The 21520-nt window shown below is 39.5% G+C and overlaps 1 protein-coding gene across 2 annotated transcripts in view; it reads right to left on the minus strand.

The window, feature by feature from the left end:
• The window catches only part of DAB1 (Dab, reelin signal transducer, homolog 1 (Drosophila)), a 97978-nt gene extending 87254 nt beyond the window's left edge, over nt 1–10724 (minus strand). Inside the window, exon 1 of one of the 2 annotated variants that reach the window (XM_009993572.1) lies at nt 10522–10724. In XM_009993572.1, coding sequence (XP_009991874.1) covers nt 10522–10588 — 67 coding nt within the window. In that variant the 5' untranslated portion in view covers nt 10589–10724. The remainder of the gene's footprint in view (nt 1–10521) is intronic. The other variant, XM_009993573.1, reaches the window with a different exon arrangement.
• Nucleotides 10725–21520: the final 10796 nt, after the last annotated feature.

The following is a 21520-nucleotide window of genomic DNA, read 5'->3' on the forward strand; positions in this document are numbered from 1 at the left end:
TCTCCCATCTTCCCCAGCTGCATTCACTGAGGTCAAGTCTGGGGAATGTGGGAGGCCACAATACCATGGGAGGAAGAGGGCTGAGCCATCTGTGCTGTTCAGGTGTCTATAGGTGCTGTTTCTGATTATATGGGTGCTGGTAAAAGCTCCCCTCTGGGTGCCTATCAGGAATCTATTCTCAGAGCCCCAGCAGCCATCTATCAGACTGGAGCAGGATAAATCCCCTGGATCCTGTAGCCCACCTGATTCAGTTACCTCTAATGAAAGATCCTGGAAATAGGATCATGTGAACATCTTTGGTTCCACACATACTGACTTCTGTGTTGATGAAGCAGCAGCTTGTTTTCTTGCCTAATGCAAGCACCACAAAGCAGACACAAAACCCAGAGGAGACCACACAGTCTATGCACCTCCACTCCAAACTTGTTCTACTTGGAGCAGGGAAGGGCAGTTTCACAACTCAGCAGCCACATGAGAATTTGCCTTACTTGTATTTTTATTGCTGTTTTGCAGCAATGAGTAATGCTGCCTCCAAGAAATGGAAGTGAAAGCTACTCTGTTCTTGTCAGAATAATAATGGATATTGCGTTGGCAACTGCCCTCCTGCGCTGCACAACAAGCATAAATAAAAGGAACTGGAAAAAGCCAACAGTACTATAGTAAATAAAGTGTATAAACTCACCCGTTTGCAAATGATAACCTCTATTGTTTGCTGCTTCAGCCTAGGCAACAAGAACAGGATAAACACGGTATCTAAATCAGAAGTGAGTCTGAACCTCAGCTATGGAGAGAGGTTTTAGGGGAAAGGCAGCGGCTGTTCAGGGAGGGTCAAAGTAGGAAAGCGTGGCTTGTAAGATGTCAAGAGTGCCTCCATCCATGGTGGCACAGACAGTAACACACTGAAAGAGGGCCTTCTAAAAATCTCAGATTAGCTCAGTGCTGGGATTTTAGCTTTGGCCTCCCTGTTGTTACTAAGAGAAGGCAAGAAGACAATGAGCATTAAAGTATTTGCTCCCTGTGGCTTGGATTCACATACAGTTTCTATCAACAGAGGCTGCAGACTCAAGCAGGGAAGACTTGCCTTTTCTCATGGTTTAGAAAATGCATCATCATTGGACTGTTCACTCCAGAACAGTAACTGTGAAACATGGTGCAGCTTCTACTCAGGATGAGCCATTAAGGTGTTCATGCAGCTAGACCAAGAGGGGCTCTGCAGCCCAAGCTCTGGGCTTCACACCAGAAGCACTTCTGGTGTGAGGGACAGCTGAAAGCAGAATGAGAAGTCTGCATCCAAGACAAGCTTCAAGACAAGAAAAAGTTTCAGAAGGTGGTCCCTAATGATGAAGGTCATCCCTGAACAGCTGATGAGTAGTAGTAACTTTATGCATTGAATTTACAATCTTTCTGAGCTTCACAGGGGACCCCATATTTTTGTAAGCAGTAGGTACTCCTAATGCTATCAGGGAAAGAATCTCTTTGTCACTTAAAAAAATGTGATTTAACAGGATTACAGGTGCATAATCCATTAGTCTAGGATGCAGCTGTTCATGATTTTGATATTACAGGCAGCAGTAAACCAGCAATAGAAACTACTACTGCACATGAACTGGAGAAAAGCTCTGGAGGTGCACAGCGTGAAGAGTACCCGTGGCAGTTTAGTACAGTTATTGCATACCACCACTCTGCTCTCAGGACACAGGCTTCCCACAATTTCACAGGGGCCAGAACCTGCTTACAGACACCAGTCTGACCCTTGGCAATGTCTCTGCATTCACTGCTGGGGCTGTGTAAGTTCTTCCTCAACTGTCACCCTCCAGAAAGACACACCTTCCCTTGTATCCAAAACTACTTCATGCAGGACTCCAGAATCCTAAACACCTTTTGGGGAATGTTCCTGGGGGAGCAAAGCTACCAAGAAGTACCCTGATTTCTCCCTGCCTACAAAACCAAAAGCACTTGCTTGTCTTTGTCATTGGTTTTTAGTTTCTAAAAATAGAATCTCTCTTTCTGGCTGCTCGCATCTTGAGAGACTTAGATTCTTCTTCATACTCACTGTGCCTGCTCAAAATCCTGCTCAAAATGTACATTTACACCTGATCAATTGACACTTGCATTAAAATACACATTGAAAGTGTTAAAAAAAAAAAAATTAAGTGCATATAACACACTTATCCAAGATTATACTAAGAATGTAGTAGTTTGACAAACCTGAAAAAAAATATTTTCCTTTGTATTCACCTCTTTGTTTTCATACAAAAGACTCGCACAAATACATTATTTAGTTAAACAAACTAAATATATTGGTGTCTTATCTGCATAACCAACCAACTAAAAGGAGAGAAATGCAGTTTTCCTGTCTTTACACTAACTATTATATATAACAATGTTTAGTTTAAAATAACACAAGTAATATGTAATTATTTCTGAGGACACATTTATCTCGTAAGAGGAATTCATTTTCAAGAGGAATGTTCTACTTAGACACATTCATCCACTGTGCATTTAGACAGCCCAAATACACTACATATTTTATTACCTTTATTCTGGATGGCCAATAATGTTGATATTGATTATACAGCTACAGCACATCATCTGCAAGAATCACAGCCACATCTTTTCTTTGCTTCTGAGGAGAACAGTGAATGTCTGGGCCAGACATATTTACCACAGGGAGTCCAATCCTATTACTTGGCCAAATTCAGTATATATTTCTTTGAGCTCAGGGATATGCCATAATACATGAATGAAGGGCTTACAAACTCAGCCACAATACATTTCAACAGGCTACCAATTTTGTGGCAAGTTTTTCTTAAGAGTAAGTGACCAGTGTTTAAAAGGTCTAGAATGTTAAAGATTAAGGACACAATGATTTTTTAACTACAGTTTTGGTGATTCATTTACTCTGGTATTTTAGCTTGACTCTTGCATTTCTGGATACTTAAATACACCAACCAAACCCTGCATGTTTCCCTTAACTTACATATTGCACCACATTTTTTCTTCATGACTTGACAAATGAAATTACTGAGAGCAAAACATACTCGTTAGAGCCCAAACTAAGAAACAGGATCCTCAGACTACACATCAGCTCTGCTCTGATTTGTGGTGTAATCTTAGGAAAGTAATTGAGAGATCAGCACTGGCATTTGATGCAAACTCCCTTTGAAAGCAATTTAAATTTCCTCCCATATGTGCACAGGTCATGAAAGTTCATTGCTTTCCATAAGCTATATAAGATTATACAAGTTTTGAGCAATTTTCCCCAGTAATACGAGAAAGTACACACTGCAATAATGTGGACATTCATGCTAAGTGTTACCAGTTTGTTTCTGGGAAAATTGGTGAGCAGATCAACACTTCCAAGATTGCTGGGATCGACCTCATTTTCCAGATTTACTTGTCTTTGACTTCCCTTCAGCAAAATGGGAGCAGAAACATCAGAAAAAACTTCTTTACTGTGAGAGTGACAGAGCCCTGGAACAGGCTGCCCAGAGAGGCTGTAGAGTGTCCTTCTCTGGAGACATTCAAACCCACCTGGGCACGTTCCTGTGTGATGTGCTCTGGGTGACCCTGCTCTGGCAGGGGGGTTGGACTAGATGATCTTTTGAGGTCCCTTCCAATCCCTAAGGTTCTGTGATTCTGTTTTTAGCTGCTAAGCTGGATGAATTAAGTCACTCCTGCACAGTTACATGACAGAATTTTCCTCCTTCAACTCTCTAAACAAAACTTTTTGTTCACAAATGTCCTAACACAAACTTTGCTGAGCATCTTTTCCATAACTGGAAGTAGACAAAAAGTTTCCCTGAATATTACTTCATTTCCCTCTTTGGAAGTTCCACCTCCTTACCATGCCCAGCCCCTCACTTTCCTCCATCTTTCAACTACTGTCCAATGCAGTTTCACAGTGCAAGTGGATGAAGTCAGAAGCCACAGAGAGCACAAGCTGAACAGGATGCACAGGATGTGATCCTCCCTGCCACCAACCTGCAGATTTCCTAATGTACAGCCAGCACGGGAGCACAAGAACACCCACCTGCATTTAATGAGTGTTCCATGCGTCAAATCCTCCATGAACACACATTGCATTAAGCTCCTAATTACTAGTTTCAACTGAAGTGCTTTGAAGACTGTTAAAATATTGAGAAATGATAACGTAACAGAAGGTCTCAGGAAATATTCTTCTTCAGAGATTATTGACTCCTCTTTTGAGGAGCAGTAAAATGACAGACCTCCAACCTTAGCTTAGGGCAGGCCTATCTCTCAATTAAAAACAACAGTAAATATTTTAACCACAGCAAAAGACAACATCCATCACCCCCATAGAATGCTTCAATTAACACAGCCATGGATCTCCTTTGGTTGAACACAGTATTTAAACTAGGATTCATGAGCTCTCTAATTTATGATAGGTTATTGGATAACTCTTGTTAATTATAGCTACACAATGTCAAAATTAATGATTTTCCCACCCTCTTTCAACTTGAGAATGAATTCATAACTTATATCAAGACTCAAAAGATATGCAATTAATATTGTCAGTAACCACTTCACAAAAGAGATTTGTTAAAGGCAGACACGTGGACTCAATTAGTGTATCAATTAACGTTGCTGTTACTTGATCTATAAATTATTGGAAAACTCATAACCACTGCAAGGAAACAAAGCAAAACCACCCCCTGGTCAATGAAATAAGCTGCTGACTGTGCCCCTCCTTCATTACTCTTAGACCAAATTTGAGTTTTACTGGATTCCATGAATCTTAGCTGTGTAATCAGAAAAATAAATGAACCTAAACCAATCTGATAATTTGAAATACCTCATTACAGTGATGATGCTTTAACTGTTGTTAGCTGCTTGCAATAGAAAAAAAAAGTTCAGCAATAATTATTAAAAAATTATTTATAAAATCAACCATAATTGTTCATAACACTAATTTAAAATTAAGTTCCGATCTGGAAATGAACCTGAATGCACAATTTGAGGTTTCTGCGTGTCAGCAAAATTGCAACTTTCACATCAACCCAAAGCCTCCATCTCACTTAAATTTTCCAAAGATTAGTTCCAACATTAGATCAAACGAGGTCTAAAAAACTGGAAACAGGACTTGGGTAGCATTAGACCCCTATGATGAAAGCTGAAAGTGACAAACATAACCTTGTTTAAAGGCTGCTTAACCCCAAAGACTTTTAAACTAACTAGATACCTCCTGTTTGATCTTAGTATGACTGCAGTTTTGCTTCTGGGCATGCAAAGGTTTTCCTTTAGATGGTTAGACAGACTCCACTTGCTCATTAGAGTTCGAAAAACCCAGGAAATGGATGGGACTCTGCCAGAGGCCCAAGCTGATCCACATGAATGGTCCTGGAGCCACTGCAGTCCCTTTAATTAGCAGTCAGATAGTTAAAACAGGACACTTCTTGCCACCCTGATCCCAAGAGGATCTAACTCCCATCTTCTACCACCATGAAAGCTCTGCAGGCAATACCCTCTGCTCTGCTGGTGCAAGCAGGGTAAGTCCCTCCCTGGCATTAAGCAGCTCCCTGAGGTGGGTGTCCACTCGTGCTCTCCCCTCCTCAAGCACAGCTTCAGCACTTGCAGATTCATTCAGTCAAAACAAAGTGCCCAACTCACGGCTGTGAGAAAGCACCTAGCCCTGGTGGAGACCCAGCCTTCTTAATTTCGTGTTCCTGCTGGCTAGTTACAGCAGTCCCTGGCTTGGCTGTCTGCCTCCTGGGAAATCCATTTCCAAATGCCATGTGGTTCCTGTGTGTTGCAGTGGAAACCTATTAAATCTGGGCATTTCACCCATGAGGACTCTTAGCAAAGATCAATGCTTTGTATCTTGCTTCCTGCTTTAGAAGGCCCTGTCGTTTTGAAAATTGACTTCAAACTGTTATTACAGACTCCACATAGGGCATATAATGAGAGATCATTTTGCAAAGAAATCTTTAGCTTCAAATAGAATAATTACAGAATTGTTGTGCAAGAGGAAGAAACCAAATCTCTAGAAAAGTGCCCTGGCCTCTCCCAAGCAGATGCAGATCTGCATTCAGCTTTGGCAGCCTGGCTCACTTCTTCACTAACTTCCCATTTCAGTTTTCCTGTTTTAGTTAATCTTGCAAGAAGAGATTTTCCAAGGCAGTTACCAGTGTGGATTCAACAACAATGCAACACATTTTCCCCCAAAGAGGTTTCTAAATCAATTCTAATTCCGATAGGTGCAAATAAAGGCTTTCAATTTGATTCAATAATCCATACACACTTATAAATGGCTTTTCTCCTGGGTACAAGAAAAACCTGGTTTATATTTCTAACAATTTTCACTAACAAAAAATTCTAATTTCCTAACACAAATAATTAAAAAAAAAATAAAAAATGTGATGTTTATTCACCTTTCAATGAACCAGATTAAATGAAAAAAATTAAACAAAATCAGCCTTTAGGAATATTATTATCTGAATCATTAATTCCCTAAATGGTTCTTAAGGAATACATTATTTTTGGCAAACTCAACAACAAAAACCCACCAAAGAAGTCCTAGAAAAGAACTTCCTAAATCTCCTAAGAATTTTACATTATTTCTTATGAGAGCAATATGAAGCTTCTTCAGGATGTCTCTAAAATTTGAGCAAGTTCTCAAAAAAGGTAATTACAGCACTGTTACTAATAAGGATCAGTCAAGAGTGGCATGAAGATTGTGGATGGAGGTGGGGGATGGCAAAACCAGAATCTCCTCTCATAGCACCTAGTGTGCTGTAAGCTCATAGGATGAAGTGTGGAAAGGAGTGGTGAAGGTCAGGGTGAAACATGGGCCCTCAGTTGGTAAGTATCTCCACAGCACATGGAGCAAAAAGGTGAATATCTGGAGAGGAAGGGAGGTGCTTGGCTCACCTCTGTTTTCATTCCTGTGTCTTCAAGTCAGTTCAAACTCCTACCCTCTCCTGGGAGTATGACCAGGCAGCATTCCTAAAGACCACTGAGTTCTGGATCAACACTCACTGAATAAAAGGCAAAATTTGTACTTGATTTTTAATAGCCCAGTTTTTAAGATTATCCAGGGTGATAGTGCTAACATAGAAAACTACTATTTGATATTATCATGTTAATATTGAACTTACCTACTGTACACAGTTTTGCAGCTGTGATTCTACTTAAATGGCAGCTTCTGAGAGGATTCTATTATTTCATATACAAGTTCTTGTCCTAACTGTAGCAATAATCCTTCAGTGTTAGAACAGAATACTGCCTTACAAATCTGCTCTAATGACAATGGAGACAAAGTAATGATTTGAATGTGACTAGAAAGCTTATGCTGTAAAAACCCTGTGACTACTGAGAAAGGTTTTTAATAATCTCTTGTAAGGGAAATTAAGGAAATCTGTAACTTTGTAGGAGCATTTATGCCACGTGCCCCACCTGCAGCAGATGTCAAACAATCTTCTTGTTACCAAAAAATGAGTAATCTACACAACAGAGTTTAAACACATCCCAACCCTGCTGCAGGGAGTTTGTCCATTCCAGTAGCAGGACTCAGCCATTTGTCCTCATTGGATATCATGAGACTCCTCCTGGACCTTTCCTCTGATCTGTCCAGGTTATTAAATTGTTGGTTTAACTAATGATGTTACAGTACCTTTAAATCAAGACAGGAACAAGTGTACAAGTCCCACGTGAATAACCACTCTTCTCTTTTGATCCATTCTACTTCTCTACAAACAGCAGCTTGCACTTCTCATTCAACATTTAATTATGTTTTATATTTGTATACCTTACAAAGCTTAGGAATTAAGCTTTGCATGATTTTAACACTTCAGATACCAAACACTACCTCACTATATCCTTATACAGATAATAGAGATGTAAAAATGGAGCTGACAACTACAAAGAAAACTTAAACTGAGCTCAGGAAAGAAACATGTCCCATGCTCCAATTCTGTACTGATCCTTATCCCCTTTCAGTCACCCCAGATCTTCAACATGGGATATGCCCATGGGACAGTCATTCCATTCAAGAGTTACTCATTCTCAGCTTGACAGGGTGTTGAGTCACCTCATGAAAACTAGAGTATTACCTAAAAAGGTTGGACCAGATGATCCTTGAAGTCTCTTCCAACTTGGCATTCTGTGATTCTATGACTATTATCAAACTTACTGCTGTTCCTCAGCTCAGTGCTGGGAACTTCAGATGACAGGAGGACCACCAGAAGGGCAGAAAACACAGCCAAAGAGGCCCCTCACTGCTCTGGAGGGAACTGAAATAGTTGCATGGCTCTCGTAGAAGTACAACAATGGAAATAGACTAGAGCTGAAATTTTAGGTTATGAAGCAAAGACTAATTTATTGGGAATACTCGGTTTCATTACTAACATTAGAAACTTCATGTTAGTACTTGCTACCTGTCACTGCTCATATTTAATGAACTTGGGAAAAAAAGATAAAGAATTCCCTGTTTTTCACATGCCCACCATTCAGATTATACAGTGGAGGGCTCATTTGTTGAAATACATGCAAATACATACAATTCAATGACAAGTAAGAGAGAACACCAAGTTACTTTTGATTTTGATTTCATGAAACAGCAAACCCAGTCTGAATTGTATCCCTTGTCTGCATCCAGCAGCCCCTGCACCACGAGGGCTCCAGCTGCCTGGATCTGATCGGATTCACTCCGACTGGCACATCCAACCCAGACCAAGATTAATTCTGGAGATGTGCTACTGCCACACACTGTCCCTTCCAGCTCCTCAGTTACTCCTACATGCTGCAGGGCACTCCGAGAGCTGCCACAGAATATATTTTATACTTCTCAGCAGTAATTCTCAGAACGTCCGTTTGGGGGATAGAATCCGATCTTGTGCGGAGAAATATTCAGTTGCTATGATTTATGAAAAGGTTTTTACAAGTTGGATGCTGAATATTTTATTAACATAAATATCAAGTTCCTAAAACAGTTGTTTGCCGTTTTTCTAAAGTTTCACCCTCCAGCAGAAGAAATAACATAGGAGACACACATCAAAAAGATGTTACCCATCTTGCAAGGAACTGACATTTCAACATTTCCTGCCTTCCCAGAAATACTGAATGATCATACAAGCAAACCATCTTTACTTTCTTCACTTGCCTCCAACATCTATGATCACAGTCTCATTTACATCAAAGTTCCCCTAATTTGCCTTTTTAAACTACAGCTTTTTTATCTTAAATAGATTTTTTCTTTCCCCTTGTGAGTTTAGGTCTAGATTAGTCATAAGGTTTCTAAACCATCCCCCTAAAAAAATGCTTTAAATTCCTTACTTGCTGTATCTGGTTTTAAAAATGCTAATATCAAGATCTCTGATACAAAAGCTATAGCAAACACAAAGCCTTAAGTACCAGTTTGGTAGAATCACCACAGTAAAAGGTACAGCTGCCCAGAAACTGAACAAGTTATTTATCAGATATCTGAGTAAGATTTGTAACACACACATGGATAAGCAAAAACGAGGGGTTGTGGGTTTTTTGCTTGCGAAAAAAATAACAAATCCTCAGAAGTGAATGCAAAAATTATACAGCCATAAAAAGAAACAGAATGACAAACCGAACAGCTCACGTGATCATTCAAATCTTGCTGCCTTGAGTATTTAAAGTATCAAGTATGATTTTTTTATTTAAGCAATTCATGTGAAATTCACCATCAATCACAATTTCATTATCTGTGCAGATTTTAGAAAAAAAATAATCAAAGACAGCTACTCAGAACAACATGAATTACCACTAGGATTCAACGTCTTGGCCTCCAAGTTGATCAGCACTTAATAACATAAGCAATAAAAATCTAAGGATAAAAATCCCTACCAAAAATATTTCAGTACTTCTATTCATAAGCACCAATTCAAATAGACATATTTCTCACACTTATCAGTCCAAAGAACCATCCCTAGAATCAGATGCAAAATTGTAAATTGTAATTGCCATTGTTAACCTACCCAATTGCATATTTATTAATAGCTTCTCCTTCATTTTGAGTTTTCATCCTCTTTGTATTTCTTTTACCAGATTACAATTCATCTCTCTACAGATTGCTACTGAGTTATCTCTAACTTCACAAAGTGTCAGTAACGTTTTAACTTCCAGTAACAGAAAGTGCATTTAAGCTCTGGTCAGTTCAAAACAAAGTCAAAAAGAAGAAAAATTAGAAGAAAAATTTATTATCAACAGAGGAAAAAAGTTCTCTTTTGCTAAGGTTAATTTCTTAAATTGCAATTCTATTTGTGAAACAATTGCAATATTAGAGAGAGAGAGCAAAAGTTAATGAACTATAATCCCTAAGTTCTTTCTTGCATTTTAAATCTATTTCAATATATTTCTAAATGTCAGAGAACCAAATCCCATATTCGCATACTAGACTTCCACTGGGCTTAACAAATTTTACTTTCACTGAGTGCACAGATAACAGCAGAATCACAGATGCATAAAAGGTGGTTGATATAGGAGATAATTAAAGTACAAAATACTTATTAATAAAGAGAAGTGAGTCACTACCTTTCTTTTTGGAGTCTTTCTTTGTGCTGGTTTTAACAGCCACTTGAAGTTCTGTCTCAGTTGACATCCTATATCCTTAGTCCTCTTCACACAGATCCAGGATCTCGGTCAGGCTCATTTAGGATGTCTCTTCAAGAGAATAATTTAGCCTTTCAGATACTATAACCCAAACAGTTCATCTCATTGACTCCTTTCAAGTGCTGTTAAGGAAGGAAACGAAAAAATAAGGGTCATTTTCTGAGTTTAAAACATCAATTCCTTGCAAGCTTACTGAGGAAGAAACCTATGAAGTTGTCTGTCCACACAGTCAATTGTCCACAGTTTCAGGTCTTTAAACACTGTCATTTAGTCCTGATTGAGATTTTTGGCATACCTGAGATGTTTTCACAGGCTAGAGACACCACACAAGGTGTACAGAAGACCTGTCCATCTGGAATAGCAGCTGGAGGACAAAGACTAAAACCTGGGAAGTAGCTGGAAACATCACCAACAGCAAAAAAAACCCTGCAAGGACTCAATTCATAAATGCACCAGTTGCAAGGTTAAAACATATTGCCAGATACTAATTTCAGACTTCTACTCCTCAAATGCTCTTTCACTGCTTTCCTTCTCCTAATTAAACAACAACAAAAGAAAAATGTATTAATTACTCATACTGAGAACATCACACTTCACCACTCCTCATGTTTGTGTTTCCAGTATAAAAGAATCTGCCTACATGTAAACCAAGCTGCAACTCTTAACGCCCATCTAGCAGTTTTTCTTGCAAAGAACACTAAAAATACACATAATTAAACCTCAGAGTTCCCATAAAATATAAACAGGCTAGGATTTTTCACGTGAGGCAAAAGCTAAAGGCTAGGAGCAAGCTACAGCTTCACATAACAGGTATTTGTTGGGGAGATTCAGAAATGCACTGACTGTGAACCCAGAGCAGGAAGTGCAGAAACGTGCTGGAGGGGGGCAGGCTGCAAGTAGGGCTGTTGAGGCAAAGAATCTAGAAAGAATAAACAACCAAGCCAAGAATAAACAATTACTGCTGGTCCTTCTTGCTTTGAAGGATGAGCCACCTTCTTCAGCCAGTGTGTTGGGAACCGAGGACCATACTGTCCTGAAGCCATTTGTCATGATGTTCCCTCCCTAAATGCATCTTCTAACTGCTCTTTCTTTTTGTGAAGTTCCCCTTATTAGCACAATTACACTGAAGTCCATCTGGCCTGTCTGAACAGCTGCCCAGTTATTAAACAAGCATTTAATAAAGAAATTAACCCAGCATATCAGGTGGTTAGCTGGCTAGAGATTAACTACAGTTCCATTTATTTACTAATGTCCCTTTACAAAAGTAATACACTGCAAACACTGAAATATTTTTAACAGTTTAAATCACTTTTCACAGTAAGGGCTGTGAACCCACCAGTGCTTTCAAGTCCAGGCTCTTTTAACAATTTGAAAATGCATCAGTAACATTACACTGCCATGCACCATCTGAAGTGATTTAATATTGCTGAAGTGTGTCAGGGGCTTTCTTTAATAAGCTCTTCAAATCTCTATGTGTATTATAGAATATTCAAAGATAGCTTTTCAAAATCTGCTGAACTGATTTTGAAACACAAAATTCCCTGTTCCTCCTCTACGGAGCCTGAATAAGTGCTGCACAGCAAGAAGGAGGAAGAATAAAGGAACTTAAAAATCAAAGTTGCAGTGCTTGCTGGATACACCTGCTTGGAATACTTGCATAAACTAAAAGCATTTTGATTCACCTTTGTGTTTAAGACAACAGTAGAAAAGGACAAAGCAAATGGAGGTTGATCAAAGAGAGACCAGAGTAAGGTAACAGCCCTCAGATTGACAACCTGAAGTGCTCTTTGGCCAGGTCCATAGACAGGGAGATGCTTCTCCCCCAGATATGACCAAGGTGGGACCCCACACGCAGGGACCACTGTGCCCCAGCGCAGACCAGTGTGTTCCCCTGTGGGGCAGGGGAACTACCTCACCCAACCATGGCTGGGGCTGCTCTGCACTTACACTTGAAAACCCCCCAGCAAACGGGAAGGGAAGTGCTGCCGAGAACAGATGTCCCTGGCAACCCCCAACTCCTTCCCCTCCCCCTGCACGCAACCCAATTTAATAACACTTAGTTTTACAGCACAGTAGGGATGCATCAGTCTTCACAGCTCAGTGGCACTTAAAACATCCCTCAAGTCACAGCTGGATTGACAGTTTATTCTTCTAGAATTTGGATTTCTATTTACCTAAAGGTTAAATGTGAAACTTTACCAGAAGCACTAACATGAACCACTGAACAAAGGAACAAGATTTATAATAAATCAAAAACACCACAAAAATAAACAAACTCCCCAAAAAACCCACCAAAAAATAGCCCCCCCACACACACAATAAAAAAACAAATAAACAAACAAAAAAATTAAAAATAAATACAAAATTCTCCCCCAGGGTAACGAGATAAGCAAGTTTTAATTCCTTAGAAGACTTGTGGGTACAAAGCCTCCAGAATGTAATCTCCTGTTGTCAGCTACTTTCAACAGGATAGTTGAAATAACAACATCTGAATGGCATTGAATATTTTAAAATAACAACATATGACTGCTATCTCATTTGAAACTCTCCAGAAAAGCTCTATCTCTTCAAGGCTACCCCACTGAGTATTATTTTTTAAAATAAATGCATGTCTATTTTTGGACAGGTTCACGTATTGATTTACTTTAAAATCTAATCAGGTCATACTCTTGCAGGCTCATAGATCCTTAAATGAAGTAATAGGTACCTTTGTAAAGGAGAACATAAACACCTGTCAGATGCAAAATATAGTTCAAACTGAATTTGGTAGAGACTATTCCTCTAGAAGTCTAGGTCTTTATGTAAGCTACATGAGTAAACTTTTAGAGAGTGTCTATATTTCAGCCTTTTATTGCCCAGATGAGAATGGCAGTCAATCTGTTCTTCACCACAACAGCCTTTATTGTCTCCTCCAATCTAGGTCACCATTGTTAAATACTAGGCTCTTCCAACTGTGGGAAGTGCTGCAGCATGTGCTTTATCAATGAGATGCTATTTTCTTTGATCAGTTCTGCCACATTTCTTTCCCCTTCTCTACAGAAAAAAATGTTGCTAGCTGCATTTAAAGAAAAAAACACCTAAAAAACTCCATCATCTTACACATGCCCACTCTAATGATCTTCTCACGTGCCTTGTTACTGCTCCAGCTATTACAAAGTTATGTGCATGCTTCAGCCTTTCCTAAAGAGGATTCAGAGCTCTTAGTTTTAACAAAATACTGACATTTTCTGTTCTCTTATTCAGAGGCTACAGCAGGAACACAATCAGCACATTCTGGAAGTGACTGGCTTTCAATTCCAAGAGAAGTCTTAAACCTGCATTCTGTCATTCTGTATTACTCCTACACCAGCATAAAACCCAAAGCCCTAGCAAAGAAATATTTCTGTACATACACTTTGCAGTTAGGATTAACACAGTTTGGACCTTTGACGCACAGGGAAATTAGTCACACGCTCCCCACCCACATCCCCCCATTTTTAAAACACTTTCTTTCCAATCATTTGTCTTCCCAACCACACTTGAGTGAGCTCATAAAGGGCAACTTTCCCTGGCTTAAGTTATGAAGGAGGTCAGACAAGATGATCATAATACTTCCCCTCTGGCTTTAAAGTATACGAATTTATTAATTTTCTTCAGGGCTTCAAAACTTAAGAAGTTTCCTCCCCTGAAACCACTTTCCATCTGCTTATGTAAAGGAAAAGCAGTCTTAGGAAGGATTTGTAAGTAAGCCCTGGCATTCCTTAGGTATTTAAGTTCTCCAAAGCCCCAAAGTGGGATATGACAAGAGGATGGTACCTCCCACACCCTGGTTTGACAGAACAAAAACCAAGCTGCCATCCTTAGCTCTTGCTTTCATACCTCTGAAGTCTTGCAGTTCATTTCCTTTCCTTCAGAGCACCCAAAATCATCTATAAGGGCACAATGATGCCCATGATTTTGCCAGTGGTAAATAAAACCCAAACATACTAAAAGGGCAAAACACAAGTGATAGGATTATTTTAAAAGTAAAAGCAGTTCAAGGATGAAGAACTGCTATCCAGGGAGTAAAATGTTACTCATCAACATCCCATGAGATCACAAAGCCTAACACAGAGAACTTCAGTGGGACCGCACACGAACAGATGGTGAAAAACCCATCCTGGCTATCAGTGCCCTTTCTACCCTCCTGAGAGAGGAGGCCATGAAATCCTTTGGAACTGCTCACACTATTTTGTACTCATCAGCTCATTTCCCTAATGGTCAGGTCTTGCAAACATCCCACAGGAAGCTACTTGGTGTCAGAGTATTAATCTTTTACAGAAGGCACTGAACTAATTCCAAACTGAAACCCAAGGGACTGGTCCAAACCCCACTGAAACATTTCAGTTAATAAGGCCTATAAGTAACAACCAGAAAATGAGGAAGACACAGTAAAAGAGATAGCTTAATGTACTGACACAGAGGAGAAAAAGAGGAGGAAAAGAAAAGCATACAAGGAATGCTGTCTCTGTATATACTTCATTAAAGCAAATTTTATAACAATGTGTTTAGCAGCAAAATCTAAGCCAGTTCATGCATTAAAATTCTAGCCAGCCTGAAAAACAACTTCCTTTAGACTGTTGCATGTGCCCAGTCCCTCTTCTCTACTTTAGTCATTTGCCCTCGGAACAGCTCAGGGCAGTGATTCCAGTGACAAAGTCAGATGATGCTCTCTCCCATGGCACCACAGGTCAGACACTGCCTTGTCCTTCAGTGTCTTTACTGGCGCAGACTGTAAAGGTAAAAATGAAGGTTTTTGTGCATGTGCATGAACAGAGATGTGACACAAAAATCCAACACCCCAGCAGACATGTGGTCTGTGGTCAGGCAGGTGAGTGCCCACTTCACCTTCAGGAACCCCTCCTTGCAAACTGCCAGCACTGCTCTGAAACCCGTGCCCCTGCTTCTCCTACTGCCTCCCAAAGTTACCCACCTTGCTAACACAACTGCCTCCATATTTCCTGCTCAGCTTTGTTTGCTCTACAATGAGCAAGTACTCCCCTCCCCCTCTGATTTTCTATATATTAAGCTGGAGGAGATCTACATGCTTTATTATGCTGTCTGTACTAGGTCTATAGTGAGATACCACAATGATACTTCCCAATTCACCCTTCTTAATTCCTCTACTTAGTACTCAAACCATAACATTTAATTTCCCATTGTTTGTAGTTGCTATTTATTTAGTTGTATTTATAAAATACTTCTCTTATCTCCTGAAAACAAGCAGCTCTTTTAAAAAAAAACTCCACATGTAACTAAGGCAAATAACACATTCTATTAAATTTATTGTGGTTTACAATATGCTTCATTATTCCATCTCTAGGGCATCTTTCAGGCATCCTACCCAGTTCCTCAGATGGTGTAAACAGCACCATTGAAGCTGATTTACCACTAGAAGAGCATCTTGCCAAAAAAAATTGACCTATAAAATATTTCCAAAATAAGATGAAAAAAAAAGGAATAATTGCAAAAATTCCTCCTGGAAATCACTCCACGTAGTGGAAAACACTACACTCCACCTCACCAATTATTCACCAGAATTGCTGTGAGTTTTCTACTCATAGAAAATGCTGACTGGATTAAAAAGATGCTTTTCATAGGAATGAATTGATTTAATCAACATTTTTAATGGGAAATTACTAACATTTCATTTTAATATTACAGTTTCTGTTTTATATTACAGGGGACAGCTTTCTAGAAACAAAGGCAGAACAGAACATATCGACCTCACTGTAACAGAATTTTTGAAATATACTTTGAAAGTGTCATTTTGCATTCAGGAAAAGCTGCATGATTCCAGCTCATCATTTTTTTGAGGAAGATATTAAAAAAATGTTAAGAAAAACTGCTAGACCTGAGCCAGTCGCTGAAGACCAATAGAGAAACATTTGCAGTTTTTTCCTTTAATGCTTTAACCCTTAGATTTACCCTCTTAAAAGAATGTCTATAATCACAGTGTAAAACCCTTTAAAAAAACCCAACAAAACAAAACAAAAAAAACAACACCAAACACCACAAACCACCCGGCACTGAGAACCCAAAACTTGGTGCTCTCCCTAGTTCTGCTGGCCAGAGCTAGCATTGTATAATAATTCCAGTGCTGCTGTGGTGCCTCTAGCTGGTCTCAGTCTGATTTCCAATAATCAGGTATCATTTTCAACTCTGAAATAACACTTGACACCCCTAACATCAGTTCTGGTAACACCTGCCTCTTCTTTGAGCTGGGTATATACCTGGGAGCACCATCAGGCAGTGTGAGCAGCTTTGCTTTCAGCAGTCTTGCAAGGCTGGAAGGGACAGAATCAACCCCCACATCTATTGACACAGAAAATGAAAGGCACATGAAATCACAATGGAAATTACCAAGATGACACACAGTCATGGCACACTCTGTGCCTTCAGTTCCATGAGAAAGCATGCAAGCCTGCTGCACAAATGCATTTGAAGCCTTAAATGAAACGAGTCTCCCACTGGACCCTGGAAAGTGACTGATACACAGGTTTGATTTTGCTTCTCCTTTGCCTGTGAAGCAGGGAATGCAACTCCAGCTCAGAGAGGAGTAACAAAACCCCTGTGTGCTGGCAGTATGAATACAACACACAGCGTTCCTTTAAGCATATTTTTCTGCTCCGAGATGCAAAACTCCACTCAAAGTGCTGTTTATAAGCTTTGGCAGGCTATTACATAAAAAAAGGAGCATTACCCCTGAACAGAACAGGCTTAATATCTTCACCTCATTCCTTGGATCCTGAGAGGCTGCTATGTTAGCAGATAACATGGGAAGTTATTCAGATCAGAATAGAGATTATTCCCTGTGCTTCCAGTGAAACTGAATTACCCAAATGCTTTTCCTGGATGAATTGCATTACACCAGGACTTCACTATACCCAGATTACTACTTTGCTGACCTTGGAGCAGAGAAGCAAAAGAATTTCTGATAACGCTGTGCAAGAACAAACAAGAAACAAAGAACTCCCAACTCCTACAAGTATTGCCCAGGCACAGCCTGACCACGGTCTGAGTTCCCCTGGCAGGAACCTGCCCTACCTTCATTAAAGTCAGTAAAGTCACACCAGCACAAAATCAATAGCTCTACATTTGATTTATATTAGTGGAACTCCATTGATTTGAATGGAGTTGGAGTTACACCAGTTTTATGCTGGGGTATCTGCATTAGTGCCAGTGAAGTTACACTGGCGTGACTGATGTAAACACCACCAGATCAACCAACCTTTCTGTCTAAAATTCAATGCCATTAACTCTCCAGCAAAAAGAAAATGCAAATCTGTACATTACCAAAGCAGGGTCTTTGGAATTTATTTTTGGAAAGCAGAACAACAGCTCTTTTGCAATCCTCTCCACACCAAAGAAACAGAGTGAAGACTCAGAAGGGAAAAAGGACAAAGTACACAGTCGGGATCACAGTATTCTGTAATTAGAGCTGTTAAATGATTACTAAAGCACAGTGGTGCAATCATGACACTGAAGGAAAGGGAGAAGTCAGTCAGGAGCATCACCAGGGAGAAGGTAAAAGCAATGTCAGAGACACCACGTTTTATATTTAAATGCAAATTCCTCACAATCAGAATCTGCGCCTTCAAATTAAAAGAAAAGGTTATGGAATTAAATGTCTCACATCCTGGACAGTTCAGCATGTTTTTAAGTGGCATGGTAAGTTGAAGGAAACTTATTTATCTCCTGTTCTTTATAGAAATAGCTTAATTCTGATTTGTTGTTTGTTTTTTTCATTTCAAGATGACTTTCTTAAAATCTCAAGTGAGATTGAATTGTGACTAATCCTCTCATTAATTTTAAATAAAATACAGAACAATACCTACACAAGTTCTGTACTTTGAATCTGAAGTACAGCTGGAAATGATGCTTTATGCTGGCCACCTTCATGGATGTGAATTTCACACCAACTTTTTCAGGTCCCTTTGAGATCTCCTCAGTCACAGGAGTTAACTTACACATCACGCCCTTCAATTTTCTGAATGCCTCCTGACATTGCAGCAAAGGAAAGCAAACCTTCCTCATGTCAACAACAACAAAACACCCCTATGCCAGGATCTTTATTCCCTGCTATTTTTCAACACTCAGCCCTTGTTCCCTGACAGTTAAGTCTTAGGAGAACTAATCAAAGGACTTCATCTCGCTGTAAACAGACTTTTGATTTATTACACCAAACCCAGTGACCAGACTTCTATCAAAGTTCATTGACTAGCAGAGCAGAAGTGAAAAAGCAAAAAGCTTCCTACGACTTAGGAGAAATTTACACATACAAGCAAAAAATATTTTTACCCTGCTGATCTGCAACTCTTGAATATTTAAATAGTCTAGTAAATCAGTTTAATGACAGAAATACTTTAGACAATTCCATTTAAATACTCCAGTCTTCAAACCAGCAATGTCACTCCTGAAGGTAATTCCACACAACTGCTAAGACAAACAGCATGCAGACTTCTGCACAATATCAAAATGTATTTGAGAATGGCTGCTAGATATTACTGGAGAAATTCCAAGCCATGAATAATTTTCTTGAATTCACTTATCTGTTCTCATCTCATTTGTAAATGCAGTGCCTTCTATCTGATTGCTACACACTGCTCCACAAATGCCCCTGCTTTATATCTGTAAGACTGTTAACAAGGAGGAGGCATGTCCCATAAAAAGTCAGGCTCTATGCATTTTCTGTTCATGGGTAAGAGTAGCATTTCTAAATGATACAAGACAGAACTCTTCCCACAGCTGGAAAATACAGAAAAACAAAACACCTGACAACCTTGAAACTACATAGAGAAACAGCCATACAGGGAAACACACTGGTCTCCACTCTACTGTGACCCCAATGGGAGAAGTCTACATGACCACATCATGCACTCACAGAATCAAAACCTAAGTGATCAGGCTAGGGATCCTGTAAAAGGAATTAGTTAAAAGAAAATAAATAAATGAATAAATAAACCAGTGTCAGGCTAAAATGTCAGCACACAAAAAAGTATATATATTCTAGATTATTCAGATGGGGAATGGCTAAGCAGCTAAATAAGTATATGGACTGCACAAGGGGTAATGCTTCCCAAAACCAAGCTTATTTTTGAAACATTTTTTAAAATGCACCCAAGTAGCATACAGTGAGGAGCCATTCACCTTCTACTGTCATGCTACAGCTTATTCTCTCTTGGAAGCAATTACAGGACAAATGCCAAGCTACAGAAGGTATTTTTCCAGCAGCAGCATCTGGCTTCTTGGCAGACTCCTCAGGCAATTTTATCGGAAGCTTTAGATATGCTCTTGGGTCAGTCCTAGTTATATTGCTCATGAGCTGTCTGGCAGTTTCTTCTTCCTAGATGTCATAATCCTTCTGATTTTCCTTGAAGGAATTAGCATACTTTTATCCATTTCAGAAACAGTTGACCTGCAAGGCATTTATAGGCTACCTACAGAGATGTAGTAAAAATCACTTGTGTAAATCTGTGTACCTTGGAGTCGGGAGCATTTCAGCACCCATTGCCTAATGCACCATCAAGAAAACAAATAAACCATGCAAAAACTGTGCGTGTCTTGCTGGTAAATTGCACGCATTCCTTATGATTAAAGGAAAAAACACAGCATGCATGAAAAATTACTTAGTTTAAAGATGTCAGCTGGGGCAACAGCAAATCTGTACCTTTATTCATATGAATTGCTCTCTTCTAGTGCACAGTTCTGTGCTGTATCCTGTAGAAGGGACAGTGCACATGGAATCAAGGAAAGCTTCTGGCAGACAGCAAGTGTAAACTGAATACATTGTTAAGACAATGGAAGGAAACCAATTCCTGCTTCTTGCAACTCCTCCATTAAATGCCGTGCACCCAAGGGTAGAAGGGGCTTGGAGGAGACAAGTCAGCCTGGCTCTTCTGCTCTCCCTGCTGCCTGGCCCTTTCCCTCCCCAACCCCAGCAGCTAAGATCTGCATTATTCTGCAGCTGTGATCATGATTAATCCTCATCCAGAAGGATGAAAGACTGGATGCTGTTCTTACCCACCCTCTTTGCATACCAACAAAACCAAGACCACAACGACAAGGCTTGATGTCAGTCAGAGCAGTGCTCTAGAATGAATACACAGAAAGGGGAAAGAATGCTATAGAAAACACATTTATAGTCCATAACACAGGTTGGATCCTCCTTTTATAAGACTTCAGTAATATATCCTCAATTTAAAAAAAAAAAAAAAAGAAAAAGAAAAAGAAAAAAAGCAGCTGTGTTGCTAGTACTACTATTTTTATTTTTTTTTAATATGCCTAAACATCATCTTGTTCCTTTTTTCTTCTTTCAAGAATTGTCAGAGAGGTTAGAGTAAGAAACTCCAACTGAATCATGTAGCAGGTTATTTTCTAGGGAAAAAAGTTCAAACGCCCAAAGGTAAATATTACAGGCACAAGAAATGTACTCTGTAATTTAATAAAGGGCTCTGGATCTTGGATTTTCAGTACCAGGAGGACACTGAGCACCATAAGATTGACAGCACTAAGAAAGATGCACACATGCAGGTCAAACAAAAAGCCAAAGGGAGCTCTGTCATCACCAGAGTGCAACTGAATCCAACCAGACACAGAACACAGACTTGGCTAATGTGTATTGACTAATAGAATTCCATTTTAGGCAGGACAAAAAAATACTCTGATTACAGGCCAGTGGTGCTCACAAGTTCCAAATTTAGGTATCATTAAGGGCCAGGGAACCATTAAGAGAACTGATCTGAATTTTATCCATATCAAAGATTTTTGTACTGTCCACAAATTAACTTCTCAGATTTAAACCAGTATTCATTCCTGAATTTCATGTCTCTTTTGGATATCCTCATTCATTAAAATCTCTGCAGAATCACTGTGCACATGGACAGTGCAGCCTGGGTTTTGA

Source organism: Chaetura pelagica, unplaced genomic scaffold (assembly GCF_000747805.2).
Source record: "Chaetura pelagica isolate M959 unplaced genomic scaffold, ChaPel_1.0 scaffold433, whole genome shotgun sequence".
NCBI classification, from domain to species: Eukaryota; Metazoa; Chordata; class Aves; order Apodiformes; family Apodidae; genus Chaetura; species Chaetura pelagica.